The following is a 19,804-nucleotide window of genomic DNA, read 5'->3' on the forward strand; positions in this document are numbered from 1 at the left end:
TCTCTTTCTTTCACGCGGAGGACGCAACCCGCCGGTCCCTTGAGCTTGGAGCAAGGAGATCCGGTCTCCCAATCACGGCAAGCCGTGCAATTATATAAATGTCATGATTGCCCGGACTGGAGGCGATACATGAGATAGCAAACCTTACGGCAATGTGTGGGAGGGCGAGCTTCATCGGGCTACGGGGGGCAACTGCACCACCTCCAACCCTAGCTAGGTACCATGAAAATATGTATTCGTACCGTGAACTCACACGTTGGTATTGTTTGGAGCGAACTAGGGCTTGTCTTAATGGTCACGTTCCCCTGCTTTGCCTAGCAACTCCATTTTTTGGATGGTACATTTTCGAAAGCCATAACACCTAGGCAATTATAATACAGATATGCATTTTAGTATTTATGTAGCTAAATTCCGACCTTCTAGTTGTGGTCATCTCACCCTCCTCTTTTAAGGTAGATAATCTTATTTTTATTGAATGAGTTACTCATAAGCCAGCTCACATTGGGCTTGAAATTCAGTTCAAGCTTGGCTAAAATAATAAATGGGGCAAGGTTGAGTTTGACTCGGCTCTATTTGAGCTCGAATAGCTTAAAATTAATTATAGTAATACATGATAAATATTATTTAAATAATATAAACACATTGATTAAGTAAATTATATTAATAATGATATGTATAATTATCATTGATTTGATAGCCATTAAATCTTTGCTCTAATTATTAAATAAATCAATGCTCGAATTTGCTGCTACTGTATACGAAGAAAGTTCACTACAAAAAAAAGGAGCTTTGGCGACGCTTTTTGAGGCTTTTACCGACGCTTATAAGCGTCGTTAATTTTCTTCCCGACGCTTTTCAAAGCGTCACCAAAGCGTCGGCTATGTCGGAGTGGAAAAAAAATTGCTGACGCATTTGAAAAGCGTCGCTAAAGTTATTTTTAGCGACGCTTTTAAGCGTCGCTAAAATTCCTCAACCAGTTCAATTAGCGACGCTTTAAAGCGTCGTCATAAATTTTTTTTACAGAAAAAAAAATAACGATGCTTTTGGTTCCATTCGAATCTGGGGTGTTCCCAGTTGGGCTTCAAGATTTCCACCATATTGACGATGCTTTTGATCATGTCTTGGCAGTGACAGTTCACAATCCCTCAAGGGCTTGGCTTTAATTCCGATCGAGCGATCCGGCGAGCGATCGTGGTGGGAGGAACGTCGGCGGGGCCATGGAGTCGGGATCGATGAAGCCCTCGTCGCTGGATCTGTTGTCGGCGATCCTCACCGGGAAGTTTGGCGTTGAAGGGATGTCGCAGGAGACGGGGGTAGCGTTGATCGCCGAGAACCGGCAGCTGCTGATGATACTGACAACCTCGATCGCGGTGCTCGTGGGGTGCGCCATCGTGTTCGTGTGGCGGCGGTCGACCGGGAAGAAGGCGAGCCGGCCGGTGGAGCCGCCGAGGCCGCTGGTGGTGAAGACGGACTTGGAGCCGGAGGTGGATGACGGGAAGAAAAAGGTCACCATATTCTTCGGCACGCAGACTGGCACCGCAGAAGGGTTCGCCAGGGTTCACAATCCCTGGTGCGATTGGTACCTTGGCGGGGGAGAAGGAGGAGGGATCGGGGGCTTGGGTGGCCTGAGAAGGCATGAAGCCGACGCCGGAGAAGAGGGAGGAGCTCCATCGAACTCCATCGACGCCGGAGAAGAGGGATCGGGGGCCTGGGTGGCCGCTCTCTCTCTCTCTCTCTCTCTCGCTTCTTGGAAGGATGGGTTTGAGGGATCGGGAGAGGGGAGGGGATTTGTAGAGAGGAGGGGGGAGTGGGCGAGCGGCGGAGAGAGAAGGGGAGGGGGGCGGCTGGATGGGTTAGGGATCGGGAGGAGGGGAGGGGGGATAATGGCCTCCGACGACGCTTTCTAAAGCGTCGTTGGGAGGAAAAAAATAAAAAAAAAGGATGTTTGCTTCCGCCGACGCTTAAAAGCGTCGGCCCAAGCCACGGATTGCGACGACGCTTATAAGCGTCGGCGGAAGCCAGACTTCCTGGGAGAAAAAATAAAAAACAAGGATTTTTGCTTCCGCCGACGCTTAAAAGCGTCGGCCCAAGCCACGGGGTGCGACGACGCTTATAAGCGTCGGCGGAAGCCAGACTTCCAAAAACCTTACCGACGCTTCTACTTAGCGTCGGCAGAAAAAAGTCGGGAAAGATAGTTATTTTTGTAGTGGTTATTCCTTTGCTGATAGTTGTGAGGCATCTATAATCAACCATCGGATAGCTGTTTAATTAAGATCCAACCATCAAATTCATTCGCCCATAAGAGAATTCATAAAAAGTCCTTTTTCACCTCTCTTTGTAGCTAGTTGTTCTGCTACTTTATAAAAGCCAAATGATACAAGGAAGGAATACTGAAACATTTCGAAAATTGTCTAAATTGGCTTATCATGACTATCGGTCCACCCATTTTGTTTAGACTTTATGCTAAAGGGCTTACCACATCAATGAAGTGGGCACCTTATTCGTTTCCAACTCAGGGATAAATTCACAGCTTTATTTCTTACAAAGTTCAAGTATTCATTAAGATCTAGAGAGTGTAATGAAGCCCGATCCTGCTCCTCCATGTTCTCCTAGCAATATATATTCTGCTAGAGAATCTAGGCAATTAGAGGTCAGGCCTTCCTTAAATACTACAACACTACCCACACAGCATTCTTGTAGCACAACCCAGTTATTTAAATGATGTACTACTCGAGAGAACAGGGTAGATTGGATAGAAAAAAATCCGAGCGTTTCAGCGTTTCTTAACATAACAAAATGAACAAAAGATGAACCAAGAGCGGATGGAGATGGACAGAAGCACAACTGGAGTGAAGGCAGTGGATGGAAGAAGGTAAAACGATCCCAATTAATGTATTATTCTGTGCATCCTCTAGTGTCCAAGATCACTCTGTCAGTTTGTAAGACCACACTCCTCCCGTGATACCAACAAAACAAAGGTTCGCCATGTCCACGGTGGGTCCTTAATTTTCTCCTACTAAGTAAAATATAACCAACCTTCTACTGGTTTCGGATTGTGATGCAACAAATGCGGGCCTCCCCATAATTTCCCCTTGAGAATATTTTCCTTTGATTCAATAAAGGAGACATGAATTCTTCCAAGCAAAAAAGAAAGAAAGAAGGCAACATGATTTCGTACCCTTCTAGTTACTAAAGTTCAATTAAAAAAGCCTTTATACTTTGTACTGCCGGTTGGAGGAAACCCTTACATCAGTTGGCATTTGGCTGGTGCGATTCAGACAACAGAGAGAGGAATGGCTTGAATCACCTTTTGCTCTATGTCCTGGACCTGGAAGTAAGGTACAAATTACGTCAGGAATTACTAAGATAAGCCACATCTTTCTCTTGAATTATATAAAGGCTGTATTGATTAAGGTCGAGATAGGTCTGCATGGTTGTCCGGAGAATTGGGTCGATGTTTGCAACCCAAAAATATACCACCTCTGGGTACCGATTTCTGAAAGAACAGAGGATTGGATCGGTTCTAGTTCGACCTATTACGGTTTAGTTGTAATCTATGATCGCTCGAGGAAAGAAGGCCTCGTTAATGGTTGTAACCTAGCTATTGATTGTATCGTTATTTTGATTGACCAACTTAGCCTGCATAAGCTCACCTAGGCCTTGCGCGTCCAAAGGTGAGGATACCAAAACAGATCTAGTGGCAAGAGGAAAGAAATACCAACTTGGGGACTTGGATGGATTAATGTTGGATGTTTTCAAAAGAAAAGAAATAATGTTCTGTTTTAAAACACAACCAGCCAACCTCTGCGGTTGGTTGCTTGTCTGTTGGGATATGTTCGGCGGAGAGATGCACATTTTTGCAGAAAATGCATATAACCGCAACTCTCCAGAAAAGAAAGCATCAATCCTAAAATACACGGACCACTCTATAAATAGCTAATTAAACCAATTAAACCCCATAAATCAGAATAACATAACAACACGACATAACACACATTAGATCAACCTGCTTCTGTAGACACTGGTGAATGACAGTGCTGCACACCTTGAAGCCATTCCTATATGAAGATTTCTATTTTTTCTTTCCCCTTTGCTCTAAGAACTAAGCCGTTCTATTTAACATATGTGCCACATAATTCGAACTAGCATAAGCAATTGGAGAGATGGGGCATGTTGATGATTTCGAAATCTGTTGGCAGGGTCATTGTAAAATTTCTGCTCACAAGTTTGGAGCAACAATGAGGGACTTAACTACAATTACCAGGTTCTATAGAGATATCGTATGCAGTCCTTTCTTTATTAAATTTAAACTAATTCCTTTAAGCTTATTAGGGGTTGCCTTACAATAATTCTAGCTTCAAGTTTGAACCAGTCTCTGCGATCCAAATACCGGCACTAGTTTATACACGACGAGCGACATCCACATCGGTCTCTGCATGCAAGTAGAGAGTGCCGAGAGCAGTTCAAATATAAAGCGTTGAGATCTATATTAGTGCAAGACCTCTACGAGCTCCTGCACACCAAGTGCCGAGGCTAGTTCATACACGTTGTATGCAACATTTGTACTCAGTCCCTTCATGCCGAGTGTCAGGCTAGTTCAAACGTAGTATATGCAAGATATTAATCCATGAAGGCGAGGTCCCGAGACCAGCTAGCTTTCTTTCTTTCGTCGTCTTCTTCATTTTTTTTTCCTTTTTTTTTTCTGAAATGATGAGACCAGCTCAAACGTACTTAATATCTGTGCTCATTTTTGCAAGCAAGCTGCGGGCTGGGACCAGTTCAAATATCACTTGGGAGTTGGGACTTGGGAGAGATATTTGCCAGTTCCTCTGCGCCAAGTGTTTGTACTAGTTCACATGCAATGCCCCAAATATATAATAGTTCCTTTGCTGACTGTCAGGATTAGTGTATAAAATCCATAAATGCATAATACATATACACACACACATATGTACGTACATATGTTTTTTTGTATATGTCCAATGCATGCATGTGGACATGTATGTGCATGTGTATACACGCACAAGAACAGTGATCCCCACATGCCAGGTGCCATACATAGTTGGTATGTAACAAAAGGTCTTCTCGTGATTCTCATGTTATACATAGGTTTAACCGTATAATTGCCTAAGGCAGTCTTGAAGCTTCGGCAACCTATCTGCAGACAATAGTTCAATTATAATTCCATTTATCCGTTCCACCTCACGTAGTCCCTTTGTCAGCTCCCTCCTTCCTCCATGGCCGAGCTCCAAAACCGTGATTGCCTCCCAAACCGTACCTCATCCACTACCTTCAAATCGGCATGGCTTCGAAAGAGAGATTTAAAGAGCCTAGGCCGGAGATGTTTGCAAGAAAGTATCATTTTTTTTCCTATGAAGCATCCCCAATTTCCGCTGCAATACCCTCCAATCTCCGCCCTCTTCTTCTCCTTTTCTGCATTCATGTATTATAAATTTTTCTAGCAGCGCCAAATTTATGGAGCCCTATCTTACTTTTCTTTAATATTTTCTTCAATCCACAACTCCAGGTACAAATGGACAGAGCTCAAATCAGTTTTATGCAGAGAGAAGGTTGTCCCCATAGAACAGGTTGGCGCAGCTTATATGACCAGAGAATGGCGTGACATGATGCACAACATGTCACCATCTTAATAAACTTAGATTTTGTGTCTGTCTCGCAGTCATTGTCAGCAAATATTTCATAGAAGCTCCAAATCTTCTCCTCTGCACACGTTTCAGAACTTTCAGCCAATATTCAAGAGGCTCATGTTTCTTGCACACCAGGTACAAGAAAAATTCATCCTTCTCTACATAAGCTCGCCCACAATTCAAAGCCATTATGTACTTATGATAAATATGCGCGAGTCTGACCAGCGACCGCTAGAAAAAGTCTGCTCATTTGGCAAGTCTGATACAAAGTCTAGGTGAACGTGCCAAAATCTGCTGTATACTTTATTTTTTGTAGAAGCGATGCTAAAGAGGCTTTCCATGTGTGCTCGGACATAACATATCACGCAAACAAACATAATACTGTATACATACATAATACTCTTTTAATTTCACCAATTTGATAGTTTTATATTTACTATGAGCATAATATACTTCACCAGAGCATCCAAAGCTGGACCACCTTCTATCATATTATCATGTGCCGGTCCAAAGATCATCAGTCATTGCCTGCCCACCCCTATTATTTTGGTTGTATCCCTTAAATTTCCAACAGTAAGCTCCAAAGAAGCATCTGTCCTTTGCATGCTATTTGGGTCAGTACTAGCTAACATGAAATTATGGATGTTAATTATTAAAATATTAAAAAAAAAGAAGCAATCACACGCAATCCAGGACCACAAGGCCATCAGTGCTGTCTAGATGATTTAATTTCAAGGTCTGCAAAGGGCACCCAGAAAACCCCAACTCCATTCAGTATAAGAAGCAACGCAAGAATTGTCTCTATGCATCAATCAATAGGGAGAGGGAAAAGTTGGGCAAAGATGAACAAATTGTTGGCACACTGAGGAAATTTAGTGTAACAACAAACTGGCAGTTTTAGAGAATAAAAGAGTATATGATGTGCCTCCCTGCTACAAAATGAGAACATACTTTTGCACCCTTATGAAAGGAGGTTTACAATCAGAAAAAAAAAACTGCCAGTTGTAGAGAGTCAATAACCCGTATGTATTGCTCTGTTGCAGCATTGGAACAGGCTCTAGTACTCCCATCGAGAAAGAAATATCATCGTCTAAATCTTCTTTAGTTCCAAAGGAATGTGAATCAATCACTCAGCCCTTTTCACAAAGACATATTCAGACCCATGTTGCAGCGATGTCATAACTGTTTAATCTTGTAAAATGTAACAATCCTCATTTCTTTTCTTTTGGTTTCTACTTCCAGAATGTATTGTTTTGGTAAGATTGACAATAGCAAATAACCTGAGAACAAATTTAACCCAAAAACTCTACTACTCTAAGTCGCAAAATCTGATGGAAAGATAAAGAGGAAACATCTGGTTGATAGGCCATACTAAAAGGAAGCCAATTTATGGATCTATATAGACAAAACATCCACAATGAGAACAAAATGAATGGCAGAGAGCCTGCGGAATGCAATTTTTATTGTCAACTGTCGGGAAAATTATACACAATGAAGGGACAACTGTGAATAGACATGCTTTAAATATATAGAGTAACCATGAAGGCATAGACTCAGCTAGCAAGCCTTATTTCATCTACGTGGGTACTGCCTCATAGACTTATTTGTGATCCATCAACTCCTATGCAAGTTTTACAAGTGACACTCAACATTACAGACTTCTTTTCGAAGTCCTAATTACTATAACTCTCAACAAAATATGAGCCTCCACCATACCAAGAAGACCAACCAACATGCAGGAATTATATCTATGACGTATACTAAAGTTCTGTTATGATGAATACAGTCAAGGGGCCAAGGATTACAAAACAAAAAAAAATCAGACAATTCCTTTAGTTGTTGAGCATGACGGAAACAACCTCCAACGGAATCCCCTCGATCACAATAAACCTTTAGCAATAATGTGATCTTACACATCTTTTCCTTTATTGCAATAATAGAATCAGTTTTTCTTTTTTTGCTACCGCAAGACATGTTAATAGAATGATATCTATTTAGTATATACTCTTTTCTTGAGAAAGCGATACAAGGCTAAGCCACCTCATGAGGATTCACTTCAACTTCTCTGGGAGACAGGTTTCTTTAGTATGATGTAGCTGTAACTGTTATTTCCGGATGATCATCTAACTCCAAGGATCACTCTCTCACCCTGTTTAGTTCTTTGCCCTCTTAATTTTAAAAAGATGCAGTCACCATTAGAAACAATAAAGTTTGTACATGTAGATGCATCTTTTTCTCATCTTTGTTTCACCCAATTGTCAGAAAAATTAAGGTTGCCTCTTCATTTATACATTAGAAAACCAAAACTGAGCTCTAGGGTTCCAAGGCAGTAGTTCCATACTATGGCACAGCAATCAAAAGAGCATTGCATCATTATGGGGGAAAAAAAAGCTACATATTCTTCTGATACTCTAACCTCAGCAACAAGGATGCAGTAGCAATACAGCAATAGCAAACAGTTTATTTTCTACCAAAAAAGATGAAAGAACCAACTGCATACCTGTTTCTGTCAAGTTATTTCTATAGGAAGAGTGGTGCATTGATGCTTTACCAAGTGCTTCTTATCATCAGTAACATCTTTCTGTTTAGGACGCCTGATTAACTTTACTGACTATGGGGGGTAGGGGTTTCTGATGAACTCTCGGATTCAGGTGCTAGCTTTTCTTTCAAAGCTGGCCCATTTGTTGAGTTTTCACTTGCAACGGATTCATGAAGGGAACCACTTTCTTTTGCTTCTACCACTTTCTTTTCAACCAAGCCATCGGTGTCCTCTTGGGATGGTTTGACCATTGGTTCTTTTACCTTCTCTTTCAGCAATTTCTCTTTCTCAAGTTCTTGCTTTGCCAAAGGAGAAAATTGGGCATCCAAAGACCTTGCAGCACCTAACCATGCTAGAACAATCACCAGCAGTATTCCTCCAAGGTAGGGCGTTGAGTTCGCGAGGGACCCAAATGTCAAAATCATGAACTGTTGAATCAAGGCGCCTCCTGATTTTCCCAAGGGGTTGCAGACAACATCAATCGCTGCTTTCCCTTTAACCTATATTCAGGGAAAATGAACAATATAAACAGCGGAAACGGTAAGTTATATACAATGTGTTATCTTCTAGAATTATGAACAAGTGTTAAGTATTATTGTCATTATGATAAATAAGGGGGAGCAGGATAACTAATTCCATTAGGCCCATAAGCAGTGGAAGGGAAATGTTAAGACCCCTGCATACAAGTTGATACCAAAATACTAGATGTAACTTTCTCAAAGGGCTATTCTATGACCATAAAAAGGATCTACAAACACCTACTAAAATAATCACTCATAATAGCTGGGATGTTATAAGAATACGGTTTTCTTTTTGCCGCTCATTTTTGGTCAGTTGAATACACCAAGTGAAAGAAGTGTTTACCATATTATGCATTAGTACTTGGCAGTAAGTCACCCACCTTAGCTGTTAGTCTTTTGCACAAAACAAAGACTTAATGTAATTATTAGTCATCTACTAGGTCTTTATATTTGTGTTGCATTGTATGTATATCTATATGTCTGTAGATAGAAAATATGAGGAGTTGAGCGGTCGATCATAATATAGTGTCAGATATCAATAAATCAGAAAAACTTTTCAGTTTAATAACTTCTTCCACAAAGTAGCCATTTTACAATTTTGTGCTGAATTTTATCCGACTTTTATTTCATATTTGATTTTCATTTCAATCAACATAATAAATAATATCTTTTCTCTTCTCCAAAATCCTCTCAAAGTTTTAGAAAACATAATATTTGTTTGTTAGTTTGGAGATGATGTGCAGGTAACATTCTTAGGATATAATAGTAGATGGCTATAGGCAACACAATTAAACCTCTTCAATTTTCAAAAAAAAAATCACAGGAAAATAATTTTGTTATGAAATATAGTTCCAGATTTCTGTGAAAATAAGAAATATTAGTGGTCTCATTTTAAACACTGAGATTTCCTTAAAACAATAAGAAAAAGAAAAACTTAAAGCGAGAATGACAAAATTTAACCATAGGACCATTTTTCCGAGCAAAAGGCAAAACACATCTTCTCCAAGCACAAAGAAGCAGAATTAAATTGTCAGACTACAACCAAATTATCATGTCATAACTTAGCTGCAACCGTGGCAAATAACTGAATCTAAACCTCTCTTTTCTATTTCCTCACAAGTTAGGGCAAAATGAGGTTAGAAAGATTTTAACCAGGTCACATCATGCTTGCAACTATGCCTATATCTGCATTATAAATGCTTGGGAAACCACACAAGAATAACAGAAAACAGTTCCACAACAGGATATGCAATCACGGAGCACATGCATCATATGTGCTCATCTAATGAAGTGAATAGATGATAAAGATAAAATGAACAACTTAGATCGGCTTTACTCCTCCGCCACAAAGATGGCCAGTTTCAGTTTCTTTACATACACATTTTGATACAATTGGGAGAATCATAAATACACTCCCCTTTCTTCATAGACACACTCCATATCACAATACCTTCATAACCTTTTTTTCCAGATAATAATTTGGGCATACCTATACAAATGAAGCGCGTCTGTTGCAAAAGAGGATTGCATTCACAATGCAAAATAAGCAGACACTTAAAAATGCAGACAGTAGGAATGTAGCTTTAATTTTTTTAAAGTGGGATCATGGGGCCCACAAACAGTTCATTACAAAATGCAATATGGTTCAATTTGCATTTTTAAAATAAAATAACAAATCTTGAATCATTCAACATCAAAAATGTATAAACACAAAATGGGGACTCATGTTGATGCCCATAAATAGGTGGCAGAGAATGCTGACCTTCATGAATGCATAAACATGCATGTAGATACTCATATACATGAATAAACAAAGGGACAGGGAAAACAAACCTTCATGTCTTCGTCCAAAGGAATATAAGCCATTTCTTTGCAAGGATCAAATAAGCTATACTTCGCACTCTTACTGAAAATGTTCTGTAATGCACCCACATAAACAGCTGCAAGCAGAGGAGTCATTCCAAATTGTCCCAGCAAGGGGGCCAATGGTTCTCCAAATAAAAGCAGTGAGAAGAACCCAACTCCTGTGAGAAGCAATACTGTGGGTGTAATCATGGCTGCTACTCCCCACCCAAATTTTCTCAGTATGACTCGGCCCAGCAGCATCATTGTGAAAGTTGCAATACCGGTAGCAGTTGAGAAATCACCCATGAAAGATGAGTATTCATTGGGGCTTGGAAACTACAAATGATGTAGAGGACAATATAGGAATAAAGTTAAAGGATTACAGATTCATATTCATTGGACGTAGATAAAGAGAAAATAATAAAATGAAATTTACCTGTGCCTTGAGCTTTGATTTCCATGTGACTTCAACAAGGTTAATGCTTATACCATAAGCAACCACCAAGGTGGCAAGATCCCTCACATATCTAGAAGACCACAAAATTTTCAAGCTCTCTTTCATGCCTAGTTTGGCCTTTTCCTGCTTAAGTATTAATGTTGAATAGTTAGTCTCGGAAAGGGAGGTCTAGACAGGAAACAGCACTGGAGTGAGGGTTGAGGCCAACCTTCTTTTTGCGTTGCGGTCTTTGCAATCTTGGAAGAGAGGCGTCATTGATAACAAAGGTATTTACTCCCCAATATATTGTGCAAATTGCAAGACCCAGAAGCACCACAATGCTCATCATTCCTTTCAGAGATATTGCCCAACCATCAACCCCTGGGCCCAAATTCTTACGCAGGTTAGAAAAATACTTTACAGTTCGCCCTGAGAAGATGAGAGCAACATTAGCTCCAAGGCCAAATAGTGGGTAGAATTCTTTTGCTTCCTCGACTGTAGTAATCTGCAAGAGGCAAGAAGTAACTTTCAAATATAAATAATCACTATTTCTTTTAAAGGAAGAAAGTATAGTTCCAGCATATGCCAACAAGAGGCCTGAAATTAAAAGTAAAGATCCGCCACCACCGGGAGTCAACAACACACATCATGAATCTTATGCTCGATTTATAGGTCCAGCCAGAATAAATAGAAGGAATAACATTTATCGGTAAAATCAGTAATAAAACTTCTCATCCAGGAACTCGGTCCTGTTATCTGGACTCAAATAGTGTGGTTAGTAATGTTAATAATGGCCAACGGCATGTCTTTATTATAGGAGCAAGTTCATTAGCATTGTCATTATCACAGTAATTGCGGTGTGGTGCAGAGTTTCCATCAGCAACCAGAGTGCTCATTTTGAATAACATACAACCTTGATACAGGAATGATGATTCCAGCATTCTGACCCCTGATGTGAAATAGCTTTATCTCAAGAACCTGGATGACCTCAAAATTGAAGATTTGAATAATTGATTTTTGGCACTATGGCTTGCCTAGAAGCTGCAATTGTGATGTTGATTCCAATAAATCTGATCTTGGATCCTAGTTCTGTCACAACTTAGAACCACTTGTTCTATACCTAACAACTTAGGTAAAGATGCAAAATCCTAGAATTATATTGGAAAATGCATATGAGTAACGCTTTAACACAAGGATATGTGAAACTAGCTAACCATCCCCCCTCCCCTGATTTTCAAGGCAAATCCCTACATCAGCTGCATCTGTTGCACAGGAATCACTCGTGAGTTTAATAAGTATATATACAAGCAAGAACTCCTCTCTAGACAATGTCTATGTGATGTTTTCAGTTCCCGGAAGGGCAGGAAAATTTTTCAACAACACCAACAACAACAAAAGGAGAAAAGAAACTCATATCCGTACTGAAGTATCATGAATTTAAGTTTGTCTTAGACAGGACACATAAGGTTAGAATTGAATCTTCCCGAGGGCTCATATTACTAACACATGAGGAACAGAGCAAAAGGAGTTCTGATTGGATCACTAACAATCCAGTTTTCTTCATTGACGGGAATGTAATTATGGCCATATGGTGCGGTACTAAATAATGCTAACATGAAATGAAGGAAAAATATATCATGTTTACTGCTTGAGTTTGCACATTAAAGAACAAACACGGGAAAACTAGATGTTAAGCAGAATTTTGCTTTTCTATCTCAAGAAAAAAACAGTTGCAAGATCGGTGGCAGGCTATTAAAAAATTTGCAATATTGCTTAAGATGTAATCATAATTCTAGATTAATTAACTGTATGAACTCAAAACTTGTTCAGTATGCCACAAAAAACCATCAGGATATCAAAATAATACAAACAAAATCATGATAGAACATCATCAGATGAACGTCTTCAGAAAACTTGAATCTTGGCTTATTAAGCAAAAGAATCATCAACCAGATTAAAATCCAAAAATTAATAAGCTAATAAAAACCCTAACAAGAATCATCCTGATTAACACGTGCAACAACTTTATCAAGAATGGCAAAGATCACCTGATTGGCGAAACCCCAGAAGAGAACCGAGATCACCACACTCCCCCAGAGCTCGGCCATGACATAGAACAAACAGAAGCTCCAAATCCTCAAGATCGCTACCGGGCCAAGGAAGCTTGGCCCGAGGGCAGCCAAGAGCTTATCGGCGAGCCCCGTGGGGTGGATGACATCGCGAAGGGGATACAGCACGAAGGCAAAAGCCCCAAAGAAGGCGATGAAAGGGAATATCACCGTGTAGAAAAGAGCCTCCTTCGAGAGAACATTCGAGAGCTTGGTGTACAGCAGCATGAACCCCACCGCCATGGGCAAGTTCACCCACGTCTTCAAGAACGGAATGATCTCGGCGCTGCTCCCTTTGGCCGTCACCACCAACACATCCTTCGTATCCCTCAAGATCGTATAATTGAAAAGAATACAGAAGAACATGAGCCCCAGAGGGATAATCTTCTTCAAGGTTTGAACCTCGACGCCCAACAGCTTGGGCTTCGGTTTCTCCTCGACGTAACCGCCTCCATCAGCCGGAATTGCAGCAGCTCCAGCTCCGCAGACCGGAAAGCTCTTGTCTTTTCCCCGAGAACCGCAAGAGAGATTGCAAAGGAGCAACCTTTGGGCGTCTAGGGGGGTTCTCGGCTTGGAGAACGACGGATTCCTTTCTCTCAAGCGGAGTGCATCGGATCTCGGAGGTGGGGTGTGGGCTCGGACGGCCGCCGAGGGGAAGCGGGTCCTGAGGGTGGGGAAGGGGCGGAAGCCTCGGGCTTGGGGGTTGGAAGGGAGGGAGAGAAGGCCGGCGGCCGGGATAACAGCTTCCATGTCTCCGGTATAGGCGGATAGCCTGCTTCCGAGGTATTCCAAGAAAGAGGAATAGAGAGTCCCGGAGGGCTATCTAATCCGGGTGATGCATCCCAGCTAAAGAAGGGAGATTCCTCATAAAAAGGGATGAATTCAGGGGGATATAAAATGTTGCTTCAAGATTGTTGCCCTTTTATTGCGATTTTTCGCGGTGGCCCAGAAGGGGTCCATTCGTTTGTCTCAAATGCCCTCCTCGGGCCGCGTGGAGGAGGGAGAGGATTTGCGGGTGGTGCGAAGAGGCTCGTCGTGGACTTGCGGGGGCATTGATGTCACAAGTGGGTTTCCATTGATGATGGGTTCGTCGGTTCTCATCCCCTTCCCTTGAGGCAAACAAATATCAAATTTCAGCTCCCTTTTCTTCCCTTCCTTTTCAGGAAAGAATTTTTTTTGGCATGTTTAAGTAATAAACACTAACATTACTTTTTAAGCCATTGATAAAATGAACAGGAAGTGAAGTATTTTGCATAATCAAAACATTCAATGGCATCCTCATCCTAAAAGTTGAAGGAAATGGAAAGAGATTTTTCTCTTTTTCTTTTTAATCCATAATAACCACCCAACTAATCCCTCTGGGGCAAATCTTTTAAATATACTATCATAAATCTTCTTAAATAAAAGTATGGAAAGAATTTAGATAGGAAGCATGCTAGCCACTGACCTAGCAGCAATATTGCACCTCTTGTCAGCTTACATAGCTTTAATGTTTCTAGGTATGATTGATCCCCGATACAACAAGGGCATATAAAAAGTTTTGACTGGATTAACTCTTTCAATTATCCGAAAATAATACTTTAAAAATATATGAATTAAAAAAATATACCAACAAAGTTAATGGAGATGTGGTGAAAAAAAAAAGAAATGCGGAGAAAATAGCTATTGCAAGAAGAGAAGGCTCCAATTCAAGATTGTAGAACTTGGTACACCATTTTCTACTATGAAATCATGGGATTGCGATGTTCTTATTAAGAGGGCAAGCCTTGATTTCCTTCAAAAAAAAGAAAAATAGAAACTATTTGTTTGAGATTTATTTACGGAGCTTCAATATGCTCGAAGGGGACTCAAGCACTCATAATTAATTGGATCAAAAGAAGTCGAGGCAAAACAATAAGGACATCACTCATCGTCAACATAAATCCTCCCTATCTCAGATCTAAACTTGTTTTGCAGCAGCCATGCCCGCTGCGAAGCGAATCAACCCACTGATCTGTTAGCTGGTAGATTCTATCGGAATTCGGAAACCATCAGGCAATGATTTCACTTTATCGAAAAATAATTATATATATATATATATAACTTTTTGGGGTACGATTTTTTTTAAAAAAAAACACCTGCATTCCACGTGTTGGATACCAAAAACAATTAAATGGAAAGCAAATTAAACAAGGTTCCAGAGATGTTTAATATCATCGGTCCATTTTTTCTGTCACGGAAGCGCGTTGCTTTTGGTGCGAGGCAAAGTCACGGAATCACTGTTGTTGAGTCCACAAAATTGAACTAATCCCTTCACGCTCCAACGTCGGCATGGTTAAAAAAAAAAAAAGCGTCAAAAAAAAAGGGAATCGTGCGGTGCGCAGGTCCAATTTTGTGCGCACAAACGCCATCAGCCTCAAAACAGCGTAAGATTTTACACTCGCCGCCGGCACTTCTCGCAGGTAATCCGGAGAAGATTCCATTCGGACGAGCGTGTTTCCGCGGTTGGCTGCAGGGACCGTGTGGGACCACGACGGGAGGTTACAGACCTCCCAAATAACTGTTGCCACGCATGTTGGAGGAGTATCGTGCTATCCAGGTCAGATATATCTTTAGGAAGATAAATCAAGCTGTGGATTGAATCGCCTCATTTATTGCCCATCATTCTGGAGATTTTCTATGAATCCAGCAATCCTTTATTCCTTCAGATTTATGTAGTCTTCTTGGTAGTAATACAGCTAGTTGTGCTCGTGCGAGAGCAGTATGAGCAGCCAATATACTAAAAAAAAATTATTACGATGACGGGCAGAGTTGAGCTGCGTTGGCCTCTCACGGTTCATCATCAACGCATGAGATAATTAAAAAATTCAGAGCAAATTTTTTCTTCCTTTCTTTTAAAATATATTTTTTTGATATATTATAAGTATTATTTGTCAAAATAATAATGAGATAGATAAAGATTATTTAGATTTAAAACTATGACAATTATAGTAATCATTATTTAGTTTCTAACAAAATAGTAAGATATATTATTATTTGCCTCCTAAATAAATTTTTCGCATGGTTGAAGATAAACCTATATTTTATTTAGTGAGTAGAGCAAATAGTAAACAGTTCCTGTTATATCCATTATATAATAATATCATATTAAAATAAAAGTTAAATGACAATTAATACTTAAACAACAACTATTGATATATAACACAATCCGCCAGTCATTTTTTTGTTAGAAGTAGTAATCCTATCATCATCCATATGATATTACATACTAACAGTCCTAATTTTTTTTTGAAAGTTTTCACTTTTATCCTAAATTTCAAAAAATTATTTAGCTGACAAGCTTTTGAAATTTTGCAAGTGGTACCGTAATTGTTAATTATGTTTGATAGCCATGATTGAAATGGTCATATGCTATCACATGCCACATAAAAGGTTGCTGATGTAGAAAAAGTTGTCTTAAACTCGCTCTCCCTTTCTTTTTCCGTCTTGTTCGACGATTGGAGATTAGCGATGGCTAAGAGGCGAGCAAAGAAAGGGAAGACCAAGAAGAAAATCTACCGGGTTTTTGAAGCGAAAACTCTAGTTGGAAAAAAAAAAAAAACGGTGAAAAGGGTAGAAAAGGCAGTTTAGTTAAATATCTCTTTGATTATTTCTATATGATCAGGCTGAAATTTTTATTGAATTTATGGATTACGCGATTCATTTAAGTATCAACTAAATTTCATCCAATCTAAACTTCATTGAAAGAAAAAAAAGAAAAAACTTTCTGCAGTCCAAGGTCTGAACCCCAGTCACGTAGAGAGCTGGTGGGGGAAGTGAAAAGTGACGCTAAACCCCGCTGCCCCACCCACGGAAAGAGAGAAAGAGAGGCAGCTCGGAATGTGTTTATGCGATTGCCGATCCCGTGGAAGAAGAACCGATTGCCTCCCTTCACCTGTACCAACCATCTCTACTTCACCACCTCCAACCTCACCAGGCTAATCACCATGTTGTCTTCTCCTCCTCCCCCTCCCTCGTCAAATTCCCTCGCTTCCACCCACCTCCAATCCTCCCCACAAAACCACCAGCTGATCTCCATACTGGAGCAATGCAGGACCATGAAAGAATTGAAGCAAATCCACTCCCAGATGATCCGCACCGGTCTCATCCGCTCCCCCGTCGAACGCCGCCGGCTCCTCTCCTTCTGCTGCACCCAGCAGTCCGGCGAAATGGACTACGCTCGCCTCCTATTCGACGAAATGCCCAACCCAGACCTCTTCGATTGGAACTCCATGATCCGGGGCTACTCCAACCGTCACTTCCCCGAAGCCGCGGTATTGGTTTACGTGGAGATGCTAGCACGAGGCTTCGTGCCCGACGACTACACCTTCCCTTTCTTGCTCAAGGCCTTCACTCGAGACGCGGCCGTTGAGCTGGGAGACGAGCTCCATGCTCACGCGCTCAAGTTCGGTCTAAGCTCCAATGCCCACGTTCGGAACGCATTGATCCGTATGTACTCCACCAGCGGGGAGATCGATACTGCTCGCGAGCTATTTGAAAGGAGTTCTAAGCGAGATGCGGTCATGTGGAATGCTATGATCTCTGGCTACAATAGAAGCAAGCAATTCGTGGAATCACTCAAACTTTTTGAGGGGATGATGAAAGCTAGTGTGCCTCCCACTCCGGTGACTTACATTTCGGTGCTGTCGGCCTGTGCAAGATCGAAACATTTGGAGTATGGAGCTCGAATTCATGGCGTCATCAAGGAGAGCGGGATGCTGCCAAACTTGAAGATAGAGAATGCGTTGATCGATATGTACGCCGAATGCGGGGACATGGATGAGGCCTGGAGATTGTTCGAGGGTATGAAAGTCCAAGATGTGATATCCTGGACAGCAGTGGTTGCTGGATTTGCTGATTCAGGAGAGATTGATCGAGCTAGAATGCTTTTTGATCAGATGCCAGAAAGGGATTCCATATCGTGGACGGCCATGATCGATGGTTACGTTCGGGCAAGCCGTTTTAAGGAGGCTCTGGAGATTTTTCGGGTCATGCAGGTTGCGAACGTGAGGCCGGATGAATTCACCATGGTCGGCGTGCTCGCCGCCTGTGCACAGTTGGGCGCACTTGGAGTGGGGGAATGGATGAGGCTTTACATGGAGCGCAACAAGATCAGAATCGACATTTTCGTGGGCAATGCTCTTATCGACATGTATTCCAAGTGTGGCAGCGTGGAGCGTGCTCTCGAGATCTTCAATATGATGCATCGGCGAGACAAGTATACATGGACTGCGATCATCATGGGTCTCGCAGTGAACGGACGCGAGGAAGAGGCTCTCGATCTCTTCTCCAAGATGCTTGGAACTTCAGTGAGACCTGACGAGATAACCTACATTGGTGTTCTCTCAGCTTGTACTCACGCTGGTTTGGTCGACGAGGGCAGGGAGTTCTTTTCAAGCATGATCACAGAACATGGGATCATGCCCAATGTCGCACATTACGGGTGCTTGGTGGATCTCCTGGCTCGAGCCGGGCAGCTAGAAGAGGCATTGGAGACCATAAACAATATGCCCATGAAACCAAATTCCACTGTTTGGGGAGCTCTCCTTGGGGCTTGCAGAATTCATAGGGATGTCGAAATGGCTGAGCTGGCTGCCGAACATCTTCTTGAGTTGGATCCTGAGAATAATGCTGCCTACGTGCTCCTGTCCAATATATACGCCAAGTGTGGTAAATGGGATGAGGTGCGCAAGGTGAGACAGATGATGATGGATAGGGGGATTAAGAAGACACCTGGTTGTAGTCTGATAGAGGTGAATGGGGAGGTTCATGAATTTGTTGCTGGAGATAGGTCTCATCCGGGATCCGACCGAATTTATTCCAAGTTGGAAGAGATGGGCAAGGAGCTGAAATTTGCTGGCTATGTGCCGGATACCTCGGAGGTCTTTCTGGATGTAGGAGAAGAGGAGAAAGAAAATGCTGTTTATTGGCACAGTGAGAAGTTGGCAATTGCCTTTGGACTGATCAGTTTGCAGTCGGGTGTGATAATTAGAGTTGTGAAAAATTTGAGAATGTGTTTTGATTGTCACAATGCAGTACAGTTTGTGTCTGCAGTGTACGATAGAGAAATCGTCGTGAGGGATCGAACCCGCTTCCACCATTTCAGGGGTGGATTGTGTTCTTGCAATGATTATTGGTAATTAGTTTTGCATCATGAATAAACAAAGCAGTTCTAGGGTTTTCAAACTTGGCATCCTCCAGCAGACATAGGTATAATCAAACATTTTATTCCATCAACTGTATGGCCAGGTAAATGGGTTTTTGCTACTTAAATTTCCAACGCCAGGTCCCTTGAAAAGTCCAAGCATGAAATCGTCTTGTTCTTCTTCTAGTTTTAGAGCTAATTTCATACCATCATCTAAGGCTATTTAGTTATTTGCAAAAGTCTAACCACAGATTGCAGCTTTTGTGCCTTTTCTTTAATTCGACTTTATTTTTGCAACTCTTCCAGACTTCTATGAGTTCAGATCATCTCCAACCTGAACCGGGGATGGTCAGATTTCCAATCACAGCCATCAGCAATTCAACTTCCATTCAGTCTTTCCTCATCAGATCTTTCTCTTACTAAGCTGCACTCGTTCAAATCATCCAAAGAGGTTTAACTTAAAAACCATCCCCTAATTTCAGTTGTTTTCAAATCGATATTCAGGCTTACATAGATCTCTCTCAAGGCCATCAATTAGAAATAG

At 41.3% G+C, this 19,804-nt stretch overlaps 2 protein-coding genes across 2 annotated transcripts; one reads left to right on the forward strand and one right to left on the reverse strand.

Annotated features, from left to right (window-relative positions):
- Positions 1-7,991: 7,991 nt before the first annotated feature.
- Positions 7,992-14,196, reverse strand: LOC103704109 (ADP,ATP carrier protein 2, chloroplastic-like). Its single transcript, XM_008787265.6, has 5 exons — positions 13,038-14,196; positions 11,219-11,494; positions 10,990-11,133; positions 10,542-10,889; positions 7,992-8,687 (listed from the first exon to the last, which is right to left on the reverse strand). The coding sequence occupies exons 1-5, from the start codon at positions 13,845-13,847 to the stop codon at positions 8,253-8,255; spliced, it is 2,013 nt and encodes a 670-aa protein (XP_008785487.3). The 5' UTR covers positions 13,848-14,196; the 3' UTR covers positions 7,992-8,252.
- A 2,378-nt stretch (positions 14,197-16,574) lies between these two features.
- LOC103704100 (Pentatricopeptide repeat (PPR) superfamily protein) lies at positions 16,575-19,301 on the forward strand. Its single transcript, XM_008787253.6, has one exon. The coding sequence runs from the start codon at positions 16,964-16,966 to the stop codon at positions 19,253-19,255; it is 2,292 nt and encodes a 763-aa protein (XP_008785475.3). The 5' UTR covers positions 16,575-16,963; the 3' UTR covers positions 19,256-19,301.
- Positions 19,302-19,804: the final 503 nt, after the last annotated feature.

Source organism: Phoenix dactylifera, chromosome 12 (genome assembly GCF_051530095.1).
Source record: "Phoenix dactylifera cultivar Ajwa chromosome 12, Ajwa_hap1_PhDact_Kaust_v1.1, whole genome shotgun sequence".
NCBI lineage: Eukaryota > Viridiplantae > Streptophyta > Magnoliopsida > Arecales > Arecaceae > Phoenix > Phoenix dactylifera.

Bases quoted from the DNA above. Each gene is read 5' to 3' on its own strand.
- LOC103704109 (XM_008787265.6), bottom strand. From the start codon at position 13,847: ATGGAAGCTGTTATCCCGGCCGCCGGCCTTCTCTCCCTCCCTTCCAAC. The intron at 11,495-13,037 runs GTGATCTTTGCC...TGCCTCTTGCAG, and splicing joins TCTGGGGTTTCGCCAATCAG to ATTACTACAGTCGAGGAAGC. The intron at 11,134-11,218 runs GTTGGCCTCAAC...ATACTTAAGCAG, and splicing joins GACCGCAACGCAAAAAGAAG to GAAAAGGCCAAACTAGGCAT.
- LOC103704100 (XM_008787253.6), top strand. From the start codon at position 16,964: ATGCGATTGCCGATCCCGTGGAAGAAGAACCGATTGCCTCCCTTCACC.